Source organism: Salvelinus fontinalis, chromosome 31 (genome assembly GCF_029448725.1).
Source record: "Salvelinus fontinalis isolate EN_2023a chromosome 31, ASM2944872v1, whole genome shotgun sequence".
Lineage (NCBI taxonomy): Eukaryota > Metazoa > Chordata > Actinopteri > Salmoniformes > Salmonidae > Salvelinus > Salvelinus fontinalis.
This window is the reverse complement of record NC_074695.1, coordinates 14,742,605-14,759,797: the sequence shown is the minus strand read 5'-3', so window position 1 is coordinate 14,759,797 and position 17,193 is coordinate 14,742,605. Positions and strand designations below refer to the sequence as shown.

Below are 17,193 nucleotides of genomic sequence, written 5' to 3'. Positions count from 1 at the left end.
TTTCTTTATTATTTTAGTTAGGTCAGGGTGTGACATGGGGAATGTTTTTGTTTTGTTGGTTTTGGGTGTTGTTTATGGTAAAGGGGTTGTGTATAGTATATGGGTTTGTGTGGAGTACATGTTTCTAGTATTGTCTATGTATGTTTAGTTGTCTAGGAGAGTCTATGGTTACCTGAATGAGTTCCCAATTAGAGACAGCTGATTTCGGTTGTCTCTGATTGGGAGCCTTATTTAGGGTAGCCATAGGCTCTCATTGGTTGTGGGTAATTGTCTATGTAAGAACGTTAGTAGCCTGTATGTTTGTGCACAACGTTTGTAGCTTCACGGTCGTTTTCTTGTTTTTGTATAGTTTGTATTAAGTGTTCGTCTTTCATTTAAATAAATTCATTATGACTGCATACCTCGACGCGTATTGGTCCGACCCATGCTTCTCCTCTTCAGACGAAGAGGAGGAGAACGATCGTGACAGAATTACCCACCATAGGACCAAGCGGCATGGAAGGCGGCAACAGGACCTAACCACAAAGGATTTCTGGACATGGGAGGAGATACTGGATGGTAAGGGGCCTTGGGATCAACCTGGAGAATATCGCCTCCCTCGTGAAGAGCTGGAGGCAGCGAAAGCCGAGAGGAGGCGATATGAGGAGGCAGCACGGAGACAAGGCTGGAAGCCCGTGAGTACAACCCAAAAATTTCTTGGGGGGGGGCCTTAAAGGGAGTGTGGCGAAGTCAGGTAGGAAACCTGCGCCTACTCCCTGTACTTACCGTGGAGAGCGAGAGTACGGGCAGACACCGTGTTACGCAGTAGAGCGCACGGTGTCTCCTGTACGCGTGCATAGCCCGGTTCGGTACATTTCAGCTCCACGTATCGGCCGGGCTAGACTGAGCGTTGAGCCATATGTCATGAAGCCGGCCCAACGCATCTGGTCACCAGTGCGTCTCCTCGGGCCGGCGTACATGGCACCAGCCTTACGCATGGTGTCCCCGGTTCGCCTACATAGGCCGGTGCGGGTTATTCCACCTCCCCGCACTGGTCAGGCGACGGGGAGCATAGAACCAGGTAAGGTTGGGCAGGCTCGGCGTTCAAGGGAGCCAGTACGCCTGCACGGTCCGGTATTTCCGGCGCCACCTCCCCGCCCCAACCCAGTACCACCAGTGCCTCCTCCACGCACTAGCTATATGGTGCGTGTCTCCAGCCCTTTACCACCAGTGTCTAAACCACGCACCAAGCCTCCTGTGTGTCCCCAGAGTCCTGTGCGTCCTGTTGCTGCTCCCCGCACTAGCCCTGAGATGCGTGTCCCCAGCCCGGTGCCACCAGTCCCGGCACCACGCACCAGGCCACAGTGCGCCTCAGCCGGCAGGAGTCTGCCGTCTGCACAGCGTTGACTGAACTGCTCGTCTCCCCAGCGCCATCTGAGCCATCCGTCTCCCCAGCGCCATCTGAGCCATCCGTCTCCCCAGCGCCATCTGAGCCATCCGTCTGCAATGAGCCTGCAAAGCCGCCCGTCTGCCATGAGCCTGCAAAGCCGCCCGTCTGCCATGAGCCCACTGAGCCGTCCGCCAGACAGGAGCCGCTAGAGCCGCCAGCCAGACAGGAGCCGCTAGAGCCGTCCGTCAGACAGGATCTGCCAGAGCCGCCAACCAGACAGGATCTGCCAGAGCCGCCAACCAGACAGGATCTGCCAGAGCCGCCAACCAGACAGGATCTGCCAGATCAGTCAGCCAGCCATGAGCAGCCAGATCCGTCAGCTAGCCATGAGCAGCCAGATCCGTCAGCTAGCCATGAGCAGCCAGATCCGTCAGCTAGCCATGAGCAGCCAGATCCGTCAGCTAGCCATGAGCAGCCAGATCCGTCAGCTAGCCATGAGCAGCCAGATCCGTCAGCTAGCCATGAGCAGCCAGATCCGTCAGCTAGCCATGAGCAGCCAGATCCGTCAGCCAGCCATGAGCAGCCAGATCCGTCAGCTAGCCATGAGCAGCCAGATCCGTCAGCTAGCCATGAGCAGCCAGATCCGTCAGCTAGCCATGAGCAGCCAGATCCGTCAGCTAGCCATGAGCAGCCAGATCCGTCAGTTAGCCATGAGCAGCCAGATCCGTCAGCCAGCCATGAGCAGCCAGATCCGTCAGCCAGCCATGAGCAGCCAGATCCGTTAGCCAGCCATGAGCAGCCAGATCTGTCAGCCAGCCATGGGCCGTCCCTCAGTCCGGAGCTGCAGTCCCTCAGTCCGGAGCTGCCATTCCTCAGTCCGGAGCTGCCATTCCTCAGTCCGGAGCTGCCCCTTACCCTGGTACTGCCCCTTACCCTGGTGCTGCCACTTACCCTGGTGCTGCCCCTTACCCTGGTGCTGCCCCTTACCCTGGTACTGCCCCTGACCCTGGTACTGCCCCTTACCCTGGTACTGGCCCTTAGTTCGGAGCTGTCCCTTAGTCCGGAACTGCCCTTTAATACAATGGGGTTAATGTGGAGGGGGGTCGTTTGGAGGAAGCCTAGGAGGTGTTTAGGTACTGTGGTGACGTGGGGACCGCGACCAGAGCCGGAGCCGCCACCGTGGATGGAAGCCCACCCAGACCCTCCCCTAGACTGTGTATGGTGCGCCCGGAGTTCGCGCCTCAAGGGGGGGGTTATGTCACGCCCTGGCCTTAGTATTCTTGTTTTTCTTTATTATTTTAGTTAGGTCAGGGTGTGACATGGGGAATGTTTTTGTTTTGTTGGTTTTGGGTGTTGTTTATGGTAAAGGGGTTGTGTATAGTATATGGGTTTGTGTGGAGTACATGTTTCTAGTATTGTCTATGTATGTTTAGTTGTCTAGGAGAGTCTATGGTTACCTGAATGAGTTCCCAATTAGAGACAGCTGATTTCGGTTGTCTCTGATTGGGAGCCTTATTTAGGGTAGCCATAGGCTCTCATTGGTTGTGGGTAATTGTCTATGTAAGAACGTTAGTAGCCTGTATGTTTGTGCACAACGTTTGTAGCTTCACGGTCGTTTTCTTGTTTTTGTATAGTTTGTATTAAGTGTTCGTCTTTCATTTAAATAAATTCATTATGACTGCATACCTCGACGCGTATTGGTCCGACCCATGCTTCTCCTCTTCAGACGAAGAGGAGGAGAACGATCGTGACAGCTACTCTTCCTGGGGTCCACATAAAACGTAGTTCAGAACAGACGAAGTACAGAACAGTTATAGAAAAGGACATTAAATTAAATATATATACTGAACAAAAAATATAAACGCAACATGTAAAGTGTTGGTCCCATGTTTCATGAGCTGAAATAAAAGATCCCAGAAATGTTCCATAGGCACACAAAGCTTATTTCTCTCACATTTTGTGCACAAATTTGTTTACCTCCCTGTTAGTGAGCATGTATCCTTCGCCAAGATAATCCATCCACCTGACAGGTATGGCATATCAAGAAGCTCATTAAACAGTAAGATCATTGCACAGGTGCACCTTGTGCCGGGGACAATAAAAGGCAGTTTGTCACACAACACAATGCCACAGATGTCTCAAGTTTTGAGGGAGCGTGCATTTTCCATGCTGACTGTTACTAGATAATTTAATGTTAATATCTCTACCATAAGCTGTCTCCAACGTTGTTTTAGTTCTACGTTGCTCAGTTGGTAAAGCATTACACTTGCAACGCCAGGGGGTTCGATTCCCACGGGGGACCAGTACAGAAAAATATTAAATGTATGCACTCTCTACTGTAAGTCGCTCAGAAAAGGAGTATCTGATAAATTATTTAAATCTAAATATTTTAGAAAATTTGTCAGAATATCCAACTGGCCTCACAACCGCAGACATCGTGTAACCACGCCAGCCCAGGACCTCCACATCCAGCTTCTTCACCTGCGGGATCGTCTGAGACCAGCCACCTGGACAGCTGATGAAACGGTGGGTTTACACAAAGAAGAATTTCTGCACAAACTGTCAGAAACCGTCTCAGGGAAGCTCATCTGCGTGTTCGTTGTCCTCACCAGGGTCTTGATCTGTCTGCAGTTCGGCGTCGTAACCGGATTCAGTGGGCAAATGCTCACCTTCAATGGCCACTGGCACGCTGGAGAAGGGTGCTCTTCATGGATGAATCCTGGTTTCAACTGTACCAGGCAGATCGCAGAGCCTCGCCTCTTTCTATGGTGTTGTGTGGGTAAAATATATTTTGATTTGTTTAACACTATTTTGGTTATTACATGATTCCATATGTGCTATTTGATAGTTTTGATGTCTTCACTATTATTCTACAATGTAGAGAATAGAAACAATGAAGAAAAAGCCTTGAATGAGTAGGTGTGTCCAAACTTTTGACTGGTACTGTATATTCAGTTGAGTTAGATCTGTAGAAAGAGGCGCTGCTCTTACTGTAACAATAATGAATGCTGAAAGGATATTATCATTACCATCACACTCTTAGAAAAACCCTTTTTGGTTCCAGGTAGAACCTTTTTGGTTCCAGGTAGAACCCTATTGGGTTCCATATAGAACCCTCTGTGGAAAGCGTTCTGCCTGGAACAAAAAAATGTGGACAGCCGAAGAACCCTTTTAGGTTCTAGATAGCACCTTATCTTCTAAGAGTGCAGTATAAAAAACAAATATTGTTTAGGTATGGCAAGCATAGAATCTAATTAAAAAAATATATATATTTTTGCCTGCCATCTACTTCTATAATGGCAAGTTTTTCACTATCACACTCCATGCTAACCATGCTTGGCAAAATGTATAAAATACAACAGTATTATGGTAATAGTACAGTAGTAAAGTGGTAGTATAGAAATGTGCCGTGTCATGAATCTCTGTGCAAGCAGAGGAAAAAAGAGGCCTACCTGGCAACAGACCACAACAGACTATGGGATGTGTAACTGTAAGGAAACAATATAAATATTACAGCACAAATTCAGTTGCTGGTAGATCCAGTTCCCATATACCACCCTCACATAATAGGGTACTGCTGGTAGATCCAGTTCCCATACCACCCTCACATAATAGGGTACTGCACATGACTAGTACATAATCATGTTGGGGCATCTGTCAAAAGACCATTTCTAAACATGACCACAATCACTATTCAACAACATACAATGTTTTGCCACGCCCTGACCATAGTGAGCCCTCGGGGTTCTCTATGGTGTTTTAGGTCAGGGCGTGACTAGGGGCGTTTCTAGGTAGTATATTTCTATGTTGGTGTGTGTGTATGGTTCCCAATTGGAGGCAGCTGATGATCGTTACCTCTAATTGGGGATCATATTTAGTGTGTCCTTTTTCCCACCTGCTATGGGGGATATTGTTTTGTATGATTGCCTATGTGCGCTACGTATTTCACGATCGTTATATCTTTGTTGTTTTGGAAGTTTCACTATAATTAAAATTTGGAACTCTACTCACGCTGCGCCTTGGTCCAATTATTCATACGACGGTCGTGACATGTTTCTCTATGATATGACTTCAGTCAAAGTGACAGTATAATACTACTAATACACTCAAATCTAATCCCACCAATGAACTGCACAATCTAATCCCACTAATACACAACACAGTCTAATCCCACCAATAAACTGCACAATCTAATCCCACTAATACACAACACAGTCTAATCCCACCAATAAACTGCACAATCTAATCCCACTAATACACAACACAGTCTAATCCCACTAATACACAACACAGTCTAATCCCACTAATACACTACTGTCTAATCCCACTAATACACTACACCGTCTAATCCCACCAATAAACTGCACAATCTAATCCCACTAATACACAACACATTCTAATCCCACTAATACACAACACAGTCTAATCCCACTAATACACTACTGTCTAATCCCACTAATACACTACACAGTCTAATCCCACTAATACACTATATAGTCTAATATCACTAGTACACTAAAATCTAACCCCACTAATACACAACACAGTCTAATCCCACTAATACGCTACATAGTCTAATCCCACTAATACGCTACAGTCTAATCCCACTAATACGCTACACAGTCTAATCCCACTAATACACAACACAGTCTAACCCCACTAATACACAACACAGTCTAATCCCACTAATACGCTGCACAGTCTAATCCCACAAGCTAATACACTACAGGAACTTTAATTTACATTCCTCATTACATTGGCACTGTTTTACAGTAAGTATTGTGGGTTCCCAATACAGTATACCTGTACCTTTGCTTTCAATTTCATTGAAAAAATATCAATATTACAGCACAAATTCAGTTGCTGGTAGATCCAGTTCCCATATACCACCCTCACATAATAGGGTACTGCACATGACTAGTACATAATCATGTTGGGGCATCTGTCTAAAGACCATTTCTAAACACGACCACAATCACTATTCAACAACATACAATGTTTCTCTATGATATGACTTCAGTCAAAGTGCAATTTCACACGCATGCACGCACACACAAACTGCCCGTCATCAATGTTTGAAGTCAATATTCTTAACGTTTTTGTGACTCTCAAGCTCATGTCATCAAGCTGTCCAGAGTACAGGTCTGGTATACTCCTATAAGGACAATTCACACAAACGACAAATTATACATCTATAGCCTACATATTCTGTAGAGGATTCATCTAACCTCTGAACCAAGGTCTGGGGAGGATGAACGCTACCTCCAAAATGGGCCTATCATTTATCATGTATAAACCTGCAAATATCGAAACATCCCGCTAACATATTGCAATGAATAACGTTGTATAAATCTCACGATTTCAAATTAATTATTAAATTCAACCAACGATAAAACAGTAAATGTCAGTGTTTGTCCTCACACTGAATGCTCGTCCACTGTAGAGCTTGTTGTATAACTGTGTTGTTTGCATTGGCACAATATAACTAAACACAGGGATTGACAACGTAACCAACCTTACAGGCAGCCCGAAACACTTCTAACAGGCTAGAACAGCAACAATACTGCAGCCTAAAATCAGAGATAAAAGAAAGAAGGGAAAAGGGAGTGGAACGCAGTTCTCTCTCCCTCGTCTCGCGCTGCTCACGGGCGCTGTCCCATTTCAGCACCACGAGATCGATAGAGGCAAGCGAGAGTAGTGGCTCAAATATCTTGTAAAAAAATGACTTCTGAATACAATATCAACATGCACACTCTTTTTCTTTGATTGCTTTACTCCGAAAAAGTATTGTATTGGGGCGTTAATGATAACAGGACAAGATATTTGGGCAGAAATGAATCTTAGGATGCAGGCCATAAGTCTAAAGTCATAGGCTACATTAATACTAACAGGGATATGGGGCTGCAGGTGTCGTATAATCCGATAATGGAATATGTTCCGTTGATTAAACAAACACAAGCAATATCAAAATGCACATGACGTTTTTTTAGGCTACAGCGTTTACTTACCTCCGTAAATGTTACCACACTGGCTAATGTAAGATTAGGCTAGCCTATGCATCAGCATACCTTCGATAGCAACCGTCCCTCATATTATATTCTTGCTTGGACGCAGTGGGACATAATATGAAATTAACAATTTTTCTGTCATTTTCTTTCATCCGGTGGCGGTGCACCGGCCTAGTTTTATGTAACCATCTTAGACAGAGTATACAGAAAGCACCATGCAGCTCTTGCTGTTAACGACGGTGACTCACAGGTAAACCTGTGGCCAAATGGCCTTAGGCTAATTCAAATGTCCTTACTTCACATAATGACAAACATTTTCCAAATATAGCCTAGGATACACATTCGGCGACATGGTATGATGGCAAATGGCAATCTATATTCTGTAACGAAGCAGACAGATCTCAGTGGGTTGCACCAGAACCTGCCATATTCCTGGCAGTCGATGGCCCTATCAATTTCAGGCTACTATTGTTTACTACAAACTCAATGACAGCAGTCTCCCTGCCAAAGACATGCACACTAGTTTAGTGTATCGTTGTTATCTAATCTGATTTTCACGGGAGGAGTAATAGGCGAAACACCGTCAATCGAGTACCACTGAATGTTATGATGTATAACAAAACGTGTGTTTTTATATCGATCATTCTACCGTTGCCAATCTTATCACAAAGTCGGTTTGTAGATTTACTGTACATAATACGACAAATTAACCATCGTGCACAGATATTGCAATGTACGCGTTGAGCACCAGCCTACCCAAAAGTGCGGCCCATCACAGCCTAAGAAACACAACGAAATGCTGCAGTGGGTGGTTTCTATGTTAGGATTTTAGGCGGTTATATTTTCCCACCGTGCAAAATGTCCCATCTCGAATACATAGTCCTACCTTATCGACATCAACATAGTAGACTCAGGAAAAATATATAGTTCTCCATCCTTTTCTCCGGTAATTCAATGTTTCTAGGACATTCTGAGCGTTTTACGCACTGCCTAGTCCTAAAGTCGTCTCCAATTGAAGGAAGGAGATGTGTAGGCTACCACACCCGTAAAGCCATGTAGACCACCTGATCGATACCAGGCTAAGTGTATGCAACGAAATTACAATGGTGGTAAGGTTCTTGCTTTGATGATCAATTTTGAGATGAAAGGTTGATGAAAAAGACTCGTGAAGGATAGCAGCATAGTTTCAAAGGCTCTGGTACCAGAGAAAACACCCCTACATGTTAGAATAGGCTCGATTAGATTGATGAGCATTTTTGGGGGAAGGTGGGGGAGAGAATGAACTCGTCAGGCTACTGGCGCCCATTACCATACATTCGTTTGGCCAATATTTGCAGCGTGTCATAACTACCACGAAATGAAATACAATTTAAGCACAAAATCATACATTTTTGTTTGATAATCATAATAAAAAAATTAAAAATTAAATCATTGAGTTTTAAAGCTGTCAAAATTGTGGCCATCGTCTTCTCCTTATAATTGTTCCTATTTGTCTGAACAATATTATGGCTAGCTCAGTGAAGGATATTAGCAATATATCGATTAAGCTTAAATATTACGGGAATCAGGTTGAGGCTAAGGCAGGCAGCCAATTCAAGCAACAAAAAAAGATGCTGGTCAGAGAGCGGCTCTGCGACATTTTTATCAGGTTATTGACAGACTATAGAACCAACCAATTCATCAAAACATGCAACCATTTTAGAAAAAGCTAAGAATTGACCTACTTTATAAGCATTACAAGGAACTCAGAAAGGCGTTGCTCGGCTGCAGATGTCGAAAAGATTCGGGAGAAACTGGGGTTGTCGTCATATTGTTGCTGCTACCTCTCAGTGCTCGCAGCTACCCTGGCTGCATAATTGATGACACTCAGCAGAAATGTAAGGGAGTGTCGGCAAATGCATTTTACTGAAGAAATCAGTGACACCACCACCATTCATTTGTGCGTCAAAAACAGGTCTACTGTACATGTTAACAAAATAAAGAGGTGAATTGTTATCTAACTTTGTTCAAATACCTCGACAAGAGGTGAAATAGTTAAAAAAAATACTAGCCTGTAGGGTGTTCAGCACAGGCACAGCAACTGAATGAGCCATATCAGCTGATATTGTGGACCACCGTTGTGGACCACTTTTCCAGTCTTGTAAGATTTATGATGGATGAAATGCCGTTTAGGCTACTGTAGACCTACATCGTGGCCAATGTAGCCTAATGAGTTGTTGGCATACAATAATGTTTTACTGTCTGTACGTGATCATTAGGCTATTGATGTGGGCTACAGTGATGACATGAGACACTGCGTAAATTGGGCTGCGTAAACATTCGTTGCAAATAATTATATGCAAAATCTGAAATTATATTGTAGCCTATGATAGCCGGTACCAACATTATCCCAGTCCCTAGTTATTGATAAGTGACCTCACACATAGCCTACAGTAAAAAAAAAAAAAAAAAAAAAAGGTGACCAAACTTTTTATTACGTCACAAAGCCGACACCTTTTTGCTTTGGAACAATACATGAATCAATCAATCAATGATTGGAGTTCCACCAATCCACCTGCCAGTTTAGTCCGCCTACATTTTCCTCACATAAAGATGGACGTTAGGACATTTGGAATCTTTTTACAATGTGCCCTGTCCATAAGCGTATTGTTATCTGAAGTTTCAGCACAAGGAAGTAAGTCCTAGATCAATACCAGATGTATCATGAAGAGCCTTGTGCGCAACGAGCGCGCTAAATGTTGCCAATAAGCGATGACGCGAAAGCTGATTCCAGCCTACTGAGGGAGTCTTGTGCTATCGGTGCTAGCACATGCGCAGATTAAATATACCGCTGGAACGCCGATTAAATCGTGCACATGTCCTAATAATTCGAAACCAGGTGTTTTAATCAGAAAACCAGGTGTTTTAATCAGTGTATGTTTACTTTGATTTTGACCTTACACCGATTATGATAAGCAGAGTAAAGGGTGTTTACTTTTGCCATACTCGGCCTACTGTGATAATCAGTTTCATATGTAATCATTAGTGCGCATGCTTGACCTGCATAACTTTCAACTGAAACTTAAATTTACATCCTACATTTCCATTATTCTGCGATGGTGATGACAGCTTGCGGACAGCGGCCGTTGGCGGACGCTCCAGGAGGGTCACGTGTTGTTGGAGGGCGCAATGCACCTTTGGGTGCATGGCCTTGGCAGGTCAGCGTGCAGGTGAGGTCCTGGCATCTCTGTGGCGGGACCATCCTCAACAGCCACTGGGTGCTCACCGCTGCACACTGCTTCACTATCGTTCCGTGAGTCATCTATATAACCAACAAGAAATAAATCACATGAATAGCCTATATTAAATCTAAATAGGCTACCCAGCCATCACCATGCCTAATCATACATGCAAAAAGATAAAGCCAAACAGGTAGGCTACAATCACTTGAGATACATCATTGAAAGTGTCACTGATCAAAAATATTTTCTTAAATTGCTTATAGGCTTAATAAGACAAAAAGATTTAACTTAGAAATTACATTGCAGTGACAGATACATACTTTCTTATCGTTCAATATTGCCTTTTTCCTTCTAGTCAGTAAACAATGGAAAAAGCTGCTGATACTCTTCTGCTCAAAATAATCATTTCTGTTGTTTAACCCCCCAACTGCTTTTGCTGCACCCAGACCCCATAGGATGTCCAGTCTGCGCGTGGTGGCAGGACTCAACGTGCTAACAGAACCAGGGCGGTACTCCCAGCACCGCTATGTTGTGGAGGTCAGAGCCCATGAGAAGTTCCACCACCCCAGCTACTCCAACGACATAGCTCTTATGCGTCTCAGCTCTCCACTGGAGTACACAGACTTTGTCCAGCCTGTCTGTACAGTGGAAGACGAGATGGAGGAGTTTGACTTAAACCTCAACCAATGTTTCGTCAGTGGTTGGGGCAGCACTTCTTTCAAAGGTTTGTGTGGGATCTATTAGAAAATGACAATACAATATGATACAATACAACCGTTATGAATCAAACTGTAACATCGGAAACTGGCCTCCTGCTCTGCTCTCAACCCCCCCCTATAACACAAACACATCCATGTGAGAGGACAACAGGGTCAACCACAATGCAGCACCCCTGGATGAAGAGAAGTTTAGGTGTTAAGAGCCTTAGCCTGGGTACCAGTTTGTTTGTGCCATTATGCCACTCCTTGTCATGCATGACAAGGAGTTGACATGATTGCATAAACATTTCTGGGACCAGGCTACAAGGGTATAACAGTGCTGAATGTTGAATTTAACAGTAGGTGAATACAGCATGTTTTTTATTTGTTTTTTATTTCACCTTTATTTAACCAGGTAGGCCAGTTGAGAACAAGTTCTCAATTACAGTACAACTGCAACCTGGCCAAGATAAAGCAAAGCAGTGCGACACAAACAACACAGAGTTACACATGGGATAAACAAACGTACAGTCAATAACACAATAGAAAAATCTATATACAGTGTGTGCAAATGTAGTAAGATTAGGGAGGTAAGGCAATAAATAGGCCGCAGTGGCAAAATAATTACAATTTAGCAATTAAACACTGGAGTGATAGATGTGCAGAAGATGAATGTGGAAGTAGAGCTACTGGGGTGCAAAGGCGCAAAAACATAAATAACAATATTGGGATGAGGTAGTTGGGTGGACTATTTACAGATGGGCTGTGTACAGGTGCAATGATTGTTAAGCTGCTCTGACAGCTGATGCTTAAAGTTAATGAGGAAGATATAAGACTCCAGCTTCAATAATTTTTGCAATTCGTTCCAGTCATTGGCAGCAGAGAACTTGAAGGAAAGGCGGCCAAATTAGGAGTTGGCTTTGGGGATGACCAGTGAAATATACCTGCTGGAGCGCGTGCTACGGGTGGGTGCTGCTATAGTGACCAGTGAGCTGAGATAAGGCGGGGCTTTACCTAGCAAAGACTTATAGATGACCTAGAGCCAGTGTGTTTGGTGATGAATATGAAGCGAGTGCAGCCAACGAGAGCATACAGGTCGCAGTGGTGGGTAGTATATGGGGCTTTGGTGACAAAACGGATGGCACTGATAGAATACATCCAATTTGCTGAGTAGAGTGTTGGAAGCTATTTTGTAAATGACATCGCCGAAGTCAAGGATCGGTAGGATAGTCAGTTTTACGAGGGTATGTTTGGCAGCATGAGTGAAGAATGCTTTGTTGTGAAATAGGAAACCGATTCTAGATTTAATTTTGAATTGGAGATGCTTAATGTGAGTCGGGAAGGAGAGTGTACAGTCTAACCAGACACCTAGGTATTTGTAGTTGTCCACATATTATAAGTCAGAGCCATCCAGAGTAGTGATGCTGGACTGGCGAGCAGGTGCGGGCAGCTATCGGTTGAAGAGCATGCATTTAGTTTTACTTGCATTTAAGAGCAGTTGAAGGCCACGGAAGAAGTGTTGTATTGCATTGAAGCTCGTCTGGAGGTTTGTTAGCACAGTGTTCAAAGAAGGGCCAGAATTATACAGAATGGTGTCGTCTGCGTAGAGGTGGATCCGGGAATCACCAGCAGCAAGAGCGACATCATTGATGTATACAGAAAAAAGAGTCGGCCCAAGAAATTGAACCCCCATAGAGACTGCCAGAGGTCCAGACAACAGGCCCACCGATTTGACACACTGAACTCTATCTGAGAAGTAGTTGGTGAATGAGGCGAGGCAGTCATTTGAGAAACCAAGGTTGTTGAGTTTGCCGATAAGAATGCAGTGATTGACAGAGTCGAAAGCCTTGGCCAGGTCGATGAAGATGGCTGCACAGTATTGTCTTTTATCGATGGTGGTTATGATATCTTTTAGGACCTTGAGTGTGGCTGAGGTGCACCCATGACCCGCTCGGAAACCAGATTGCATAGCGGAGAAGGTACGATGGGATTTGAAATGGTCGGTGATCTGTTTGTTAACTTGGCTTTCGATGACTTTAGAAAGGCAGGGTAGGATAGATATAGGTCTTTAACAATTTGGGTCTAGAGTGTCTCCTCCCTTGAAGAGGGGGATGACCGCGGCAGCTTTCCAATCTTTAGGGATCTTAGACGATATGAAAGAGAGGTTGAACAGGCTAGCAATAGGGGTTGCAACAATTGCAGCAGAAAGTTTTAGAAAGAAAGGGTCCAGATTGTCTAGCCCAGCTGATTTGTAGGGGTCCAGATTTTGCGGCTCTTTCAGAACATCAGCTATCTGGATTTGGGTGAAGGAGAAATGGGGGAGGCTTGGGCAAGTTGCTGTGGGGGGTGCAGAGCTGTTGACCGGGGTAAGGATAACCAGGTGGAAAGCATCGCCAGCCGTGGAAAAATGCTTATTGAAATGATCGATTATCGTAGATTTATCAGTGGTGACAGTGTTTCCTAGCCTCAGTGCAGTGGGCAGCTGGGAGGTGCTCTTATTCTCCATGGACTTTAGTGTCACAGAATTTTTGGGAGTTAGAGCTACAGGATGCAAATTTCTGTTTGAAAAAGCTAGCCTTTGCTTTCCTAACTGCCTGTGTCTATTTGTTCCTAACTTCCCTGAAAAGTTGCATATCGCGAGGGCTATTCGATGCTAATGCAGTACGCCACAGGATGTTTTTTGTGCTGGTAAAGGGCAGACAAGTCTGGAGTGAACCAAGGGCTATATCTGTTCTTCGTTCTACATTTTTTGAATGGGGCATGCTTATTTAAGATGGTGAGGAAAGCACTTTTAAAGAATAACCAGGCATCCTCTGCTGATGGAATGAGGTCAATATCTTTCCAGGATACCCGGGCCAGGTCGATTAGAAAGGCCTGCTCGCTGAAGTGTTTTAGGGAGCGTTTGACAGTGATGAGGGGTAGTCGTTTGACCGTGGAGCCATTACGGACGCAGGCAATGAGGCAGTGATCACTGAGATCCTGGTTGAAGACATCAGAGGTGTATTTAGAGGGCAGGTTGGTCAGGATGAAATCTATGAGGGTGCCCGTGTTTATGGATTTAGGGTTGTACCTGGTAGGTTCCTTGATCATTTCTGTAAGATTGAGGGCATCAAGCTTAGATTGTAGGACGGCCGGGGTGTTAAGCATATCCCAGTTTAGGTCACCTAACAGTACAAACTCTGAAGATAAATGGGGGACAATTAATTTACATGTGGTGTTCAGGGCACAGCTGAGGGCTGAGCGGGGTCTATAACAAGCGGCAACAGTGATAGACTTTTTTCTGGAAAGGTGGATTTTTAAAAGTAGAAGCTCGAACTGTTTGGGCAGAGACCTGTACAGCATGACAGAACTCTGCAGGCTATCTCTGCAGTAGATTGCAACTCCACCCCCTTTGGAAGTTCTATCTTGGCAGAAAATATTGTAGTTGGGGATGGAATTTTTGGTGGCCTTCCTAAGCCAGGATTCAGACACGGCTAGGACATCAGGGTAGGCGGAGTGTGCTAAAGCAGTGAATAAAACAAACTTAGGGATGAGGCTTCTGATGTTAACATGCATGAAACCAAGGCTTTTACGGTTACAGAAGTCAACAAATGATAGTGCCTGGGGAATAGGAGCGGAACTGGGGGCTTCAGGGCCTGGGTTCACCTCTACTTCACCAGAGGAACAACAAAGGAGTAGGATAAGGGTACGGCTAAAGGCTATAAGATCTGGTCGTCTTGTGCGTTGGGGACAGAGAATAAAAGGAGCAGATTTATGGACGTGGTAGAATAGATTCAGGGCATAATGTACAGACAATGAATGGTATGGTAGGTTGCGAGTACAGTGGAGGTAAACCTAGGCGTTGAGTGACAATGAGAGAGGTCTCGTCTCTGGAGGCACCAGTTAAGCCCATTGAGGTCTCCGCGTGTGTGTGGGGTGGGACAAAAGAGCTATCTAAGGCATTTTGAGCGGGGCTGAGGGCTCTACAGTGAAATAAAACAGTAAGAACTAGCCAAGACAGTAGTAGACAAGGCATACTGACATTAGAGAGAGGCATAAAGCAAACAAAGGTGTTGATCAGGAGAGCGAAGACAACAGGTAAATGGCGATGAAAGGTCAGTTAGGTACATACAGGACCTGAGTTCGAGGCTGGGGCCGACTGGTAAACAGAACGAGGTACCGTGTTATTGAAACAGTCCAGGGGGCATCAGCTGTGTAGCCGAGTGATCATAGGGGCAAAACACCAACAATAGGTGAGTCAGGGTGCCGTTCGGTAGTCACTACTATGCTTGGTGAGCAGGGGACACAGCGTTCAGAAAAGCTAGCGGGCCGGGGCTAGTAGATGGTTGTTCGGCGACATCGTAACATAATAGCCTGTTGAGACCACATCGGTCGATCGGTCGATCATGTCGACAGTCCAGTCGTGATGGATCAGCGGGGCTCCGTGTCGACAATAAAGAGTCCAGGCCAATTGGAAAAGGAGGTATTGTAGCCCTAGAATTAGCTGGTATATGGGCCTAGCTCGAGGCTAGCTGGTGCTTGCTTCGGGACAGAGGCGTTAGTTAACAGTAGCCACTCGTTTGCAGCTAGTTAGCTGCGATGATCCGGTTTAATGATCCAGAGCGGCAGGAATCCGGTGATGTGGTAGAGAGAAGCAGTCCGATATGCTCTGGGTTGATATCGTGCTGTGCAGACAGGCAAGTGTTGTCTGAGCTAAGGCTGGCTGGCTGGCTGATGACCGAGAAAAAAGTGAAAACCGCTAGCCGTGGCTAACAAAGACTAGTAGCTAGTTAGCTGGCTAGCTCCTGATGGAAGTTCCAGTTATAAGGAATAAAAACAGCAGATCCGTACCACATTGGGTGAGGCGGGTTGCAGGAAAGTATATTTAGTTCGTAGATAGAAAGTGAGATTAAGATATATACGAAAAAGACTGGCTATTTACACGGGATAAAACACGGGATAAGACAAAGACAAACACACACGTCTTACTGCTACGCCATCTTGGAACAATGTGTGTCTGGTATCTCTTTAGGAAAGCCAATGGACACACTGCAAGAAGCTGAGGTGGAGCTGTTTGAGCAAAATACTTGTAACCGGATCGACTGGTACAACGGTTACATCAAGAATGGCATGATCTGTGCTGGCTCTGAGACCGGGGTGGTCGACACATGTCAGGTGAGGTGGCAATTATGTCTGTGTCCAAAATAGCACACAATTCCCTTTATACTGCACTACTTTTGACCAGAGCTCATGGAAAATAGGGTTCCATTTGGGACGTAGTCCATTAGAATAAAGTTGTGTTCTCCATGATAATACCATGAACACACTCTGTTTTCACTGCATTATGAAGGGAGACAGTGGAGGCCCACTCCAGTGCTTCAGTGAGGATCAGGAAAAATTCTACATTGTTGGCGTGACAAGTTTTGGGGATGCCTGCGGATTGCCTAAAAGACCCGGAGTGTATACTAGGGCCAGCAAGTACTCAGCCTGGCTGAAGACGACTCAGTCAAGATCCCTGTCAGCCGTCTGTCAGCTAGATAACAGTTTCATCTTCGTCCTGTCCATCTCATGGATGGTCATTACATTTTGGTTTTGATGACTTTACATTGTCAATAGTTTTCTGTCACTTCTCAGGAGTAGCCTAAATAAACCATATTATTTAAAGGCTCCGTAGGATATATTTGATGGATCATTTCAACAATTTAATGATTTTTGAAGGATAAATCTGTGAAATGCCAAAAGGCCATTGTTTCCACTGTCTTTATCATAGTAGCCCATAAAAACATTAGCTAGGCCTAGGGCAGAGTTTTCACTTTGGGAAAAATAGCGTGCCCAATTTCAACTTCCTTCTACTCATCCCCAGAATATAAGATATGCATATTATTAGTAGATTTGGATAAAAAACACTCTGAAGTTTC

The 17,193-nt window shown here is 44.9% G+C and overlaps 2 protein-coding genes across 4 annotated transcripts in view; one reads left to right on the top strand and one right to left on the bottom strand.

Moving 5' to 3' along the window:
- Positions 1-9,254, bottom strand: part of LOC129829621 (sodium channel protein type 8 subunit alpha-like) — a 109,642-nt gene extending 100,388 nt beyond the window's left edge. For 2 of the 3 annotated variants that reach the window (XM_055891419.1, XM_055891421.1), the window contains exon 1: positions 9,102-9,254. The gene's annotated coding sequence lies outside the window, so the exon portion shown is untranslated. Of the gene's footprint in view, positions 1-8,263; positions 8,651-9,101 lie in introns of those variants that run through there. The other variant, XM_055891420.1, reaches the window with a different exon arrangement.
- A 1,124-nt stretch (positions 9,255-10,378) lies between these two features.
- On the top strand, positions 10,379-16,909 carry LOC129829353 (transmembrane protease serine 12-like). Its single transcript, XM_055891021.1, has 4 exons — positions 10,379-10,669; positions 11,045-11,322; positions 16,308-16,450; positions 16,626-16,909. The coding sequence occupies exons 1-4, from the start codon at positions 10,473-10,475 to the stop codon at positions 16,869-16,871; spliced, it is 864 nt and encodes a 287-aa protein (XP_055746996.1). The 5' UTR covers positions 10,379-10,472; the 3' UTR covers positions 16,872-16,909.
- Positions 16,910-17,193: the final 284 nt, after the last annotated feature.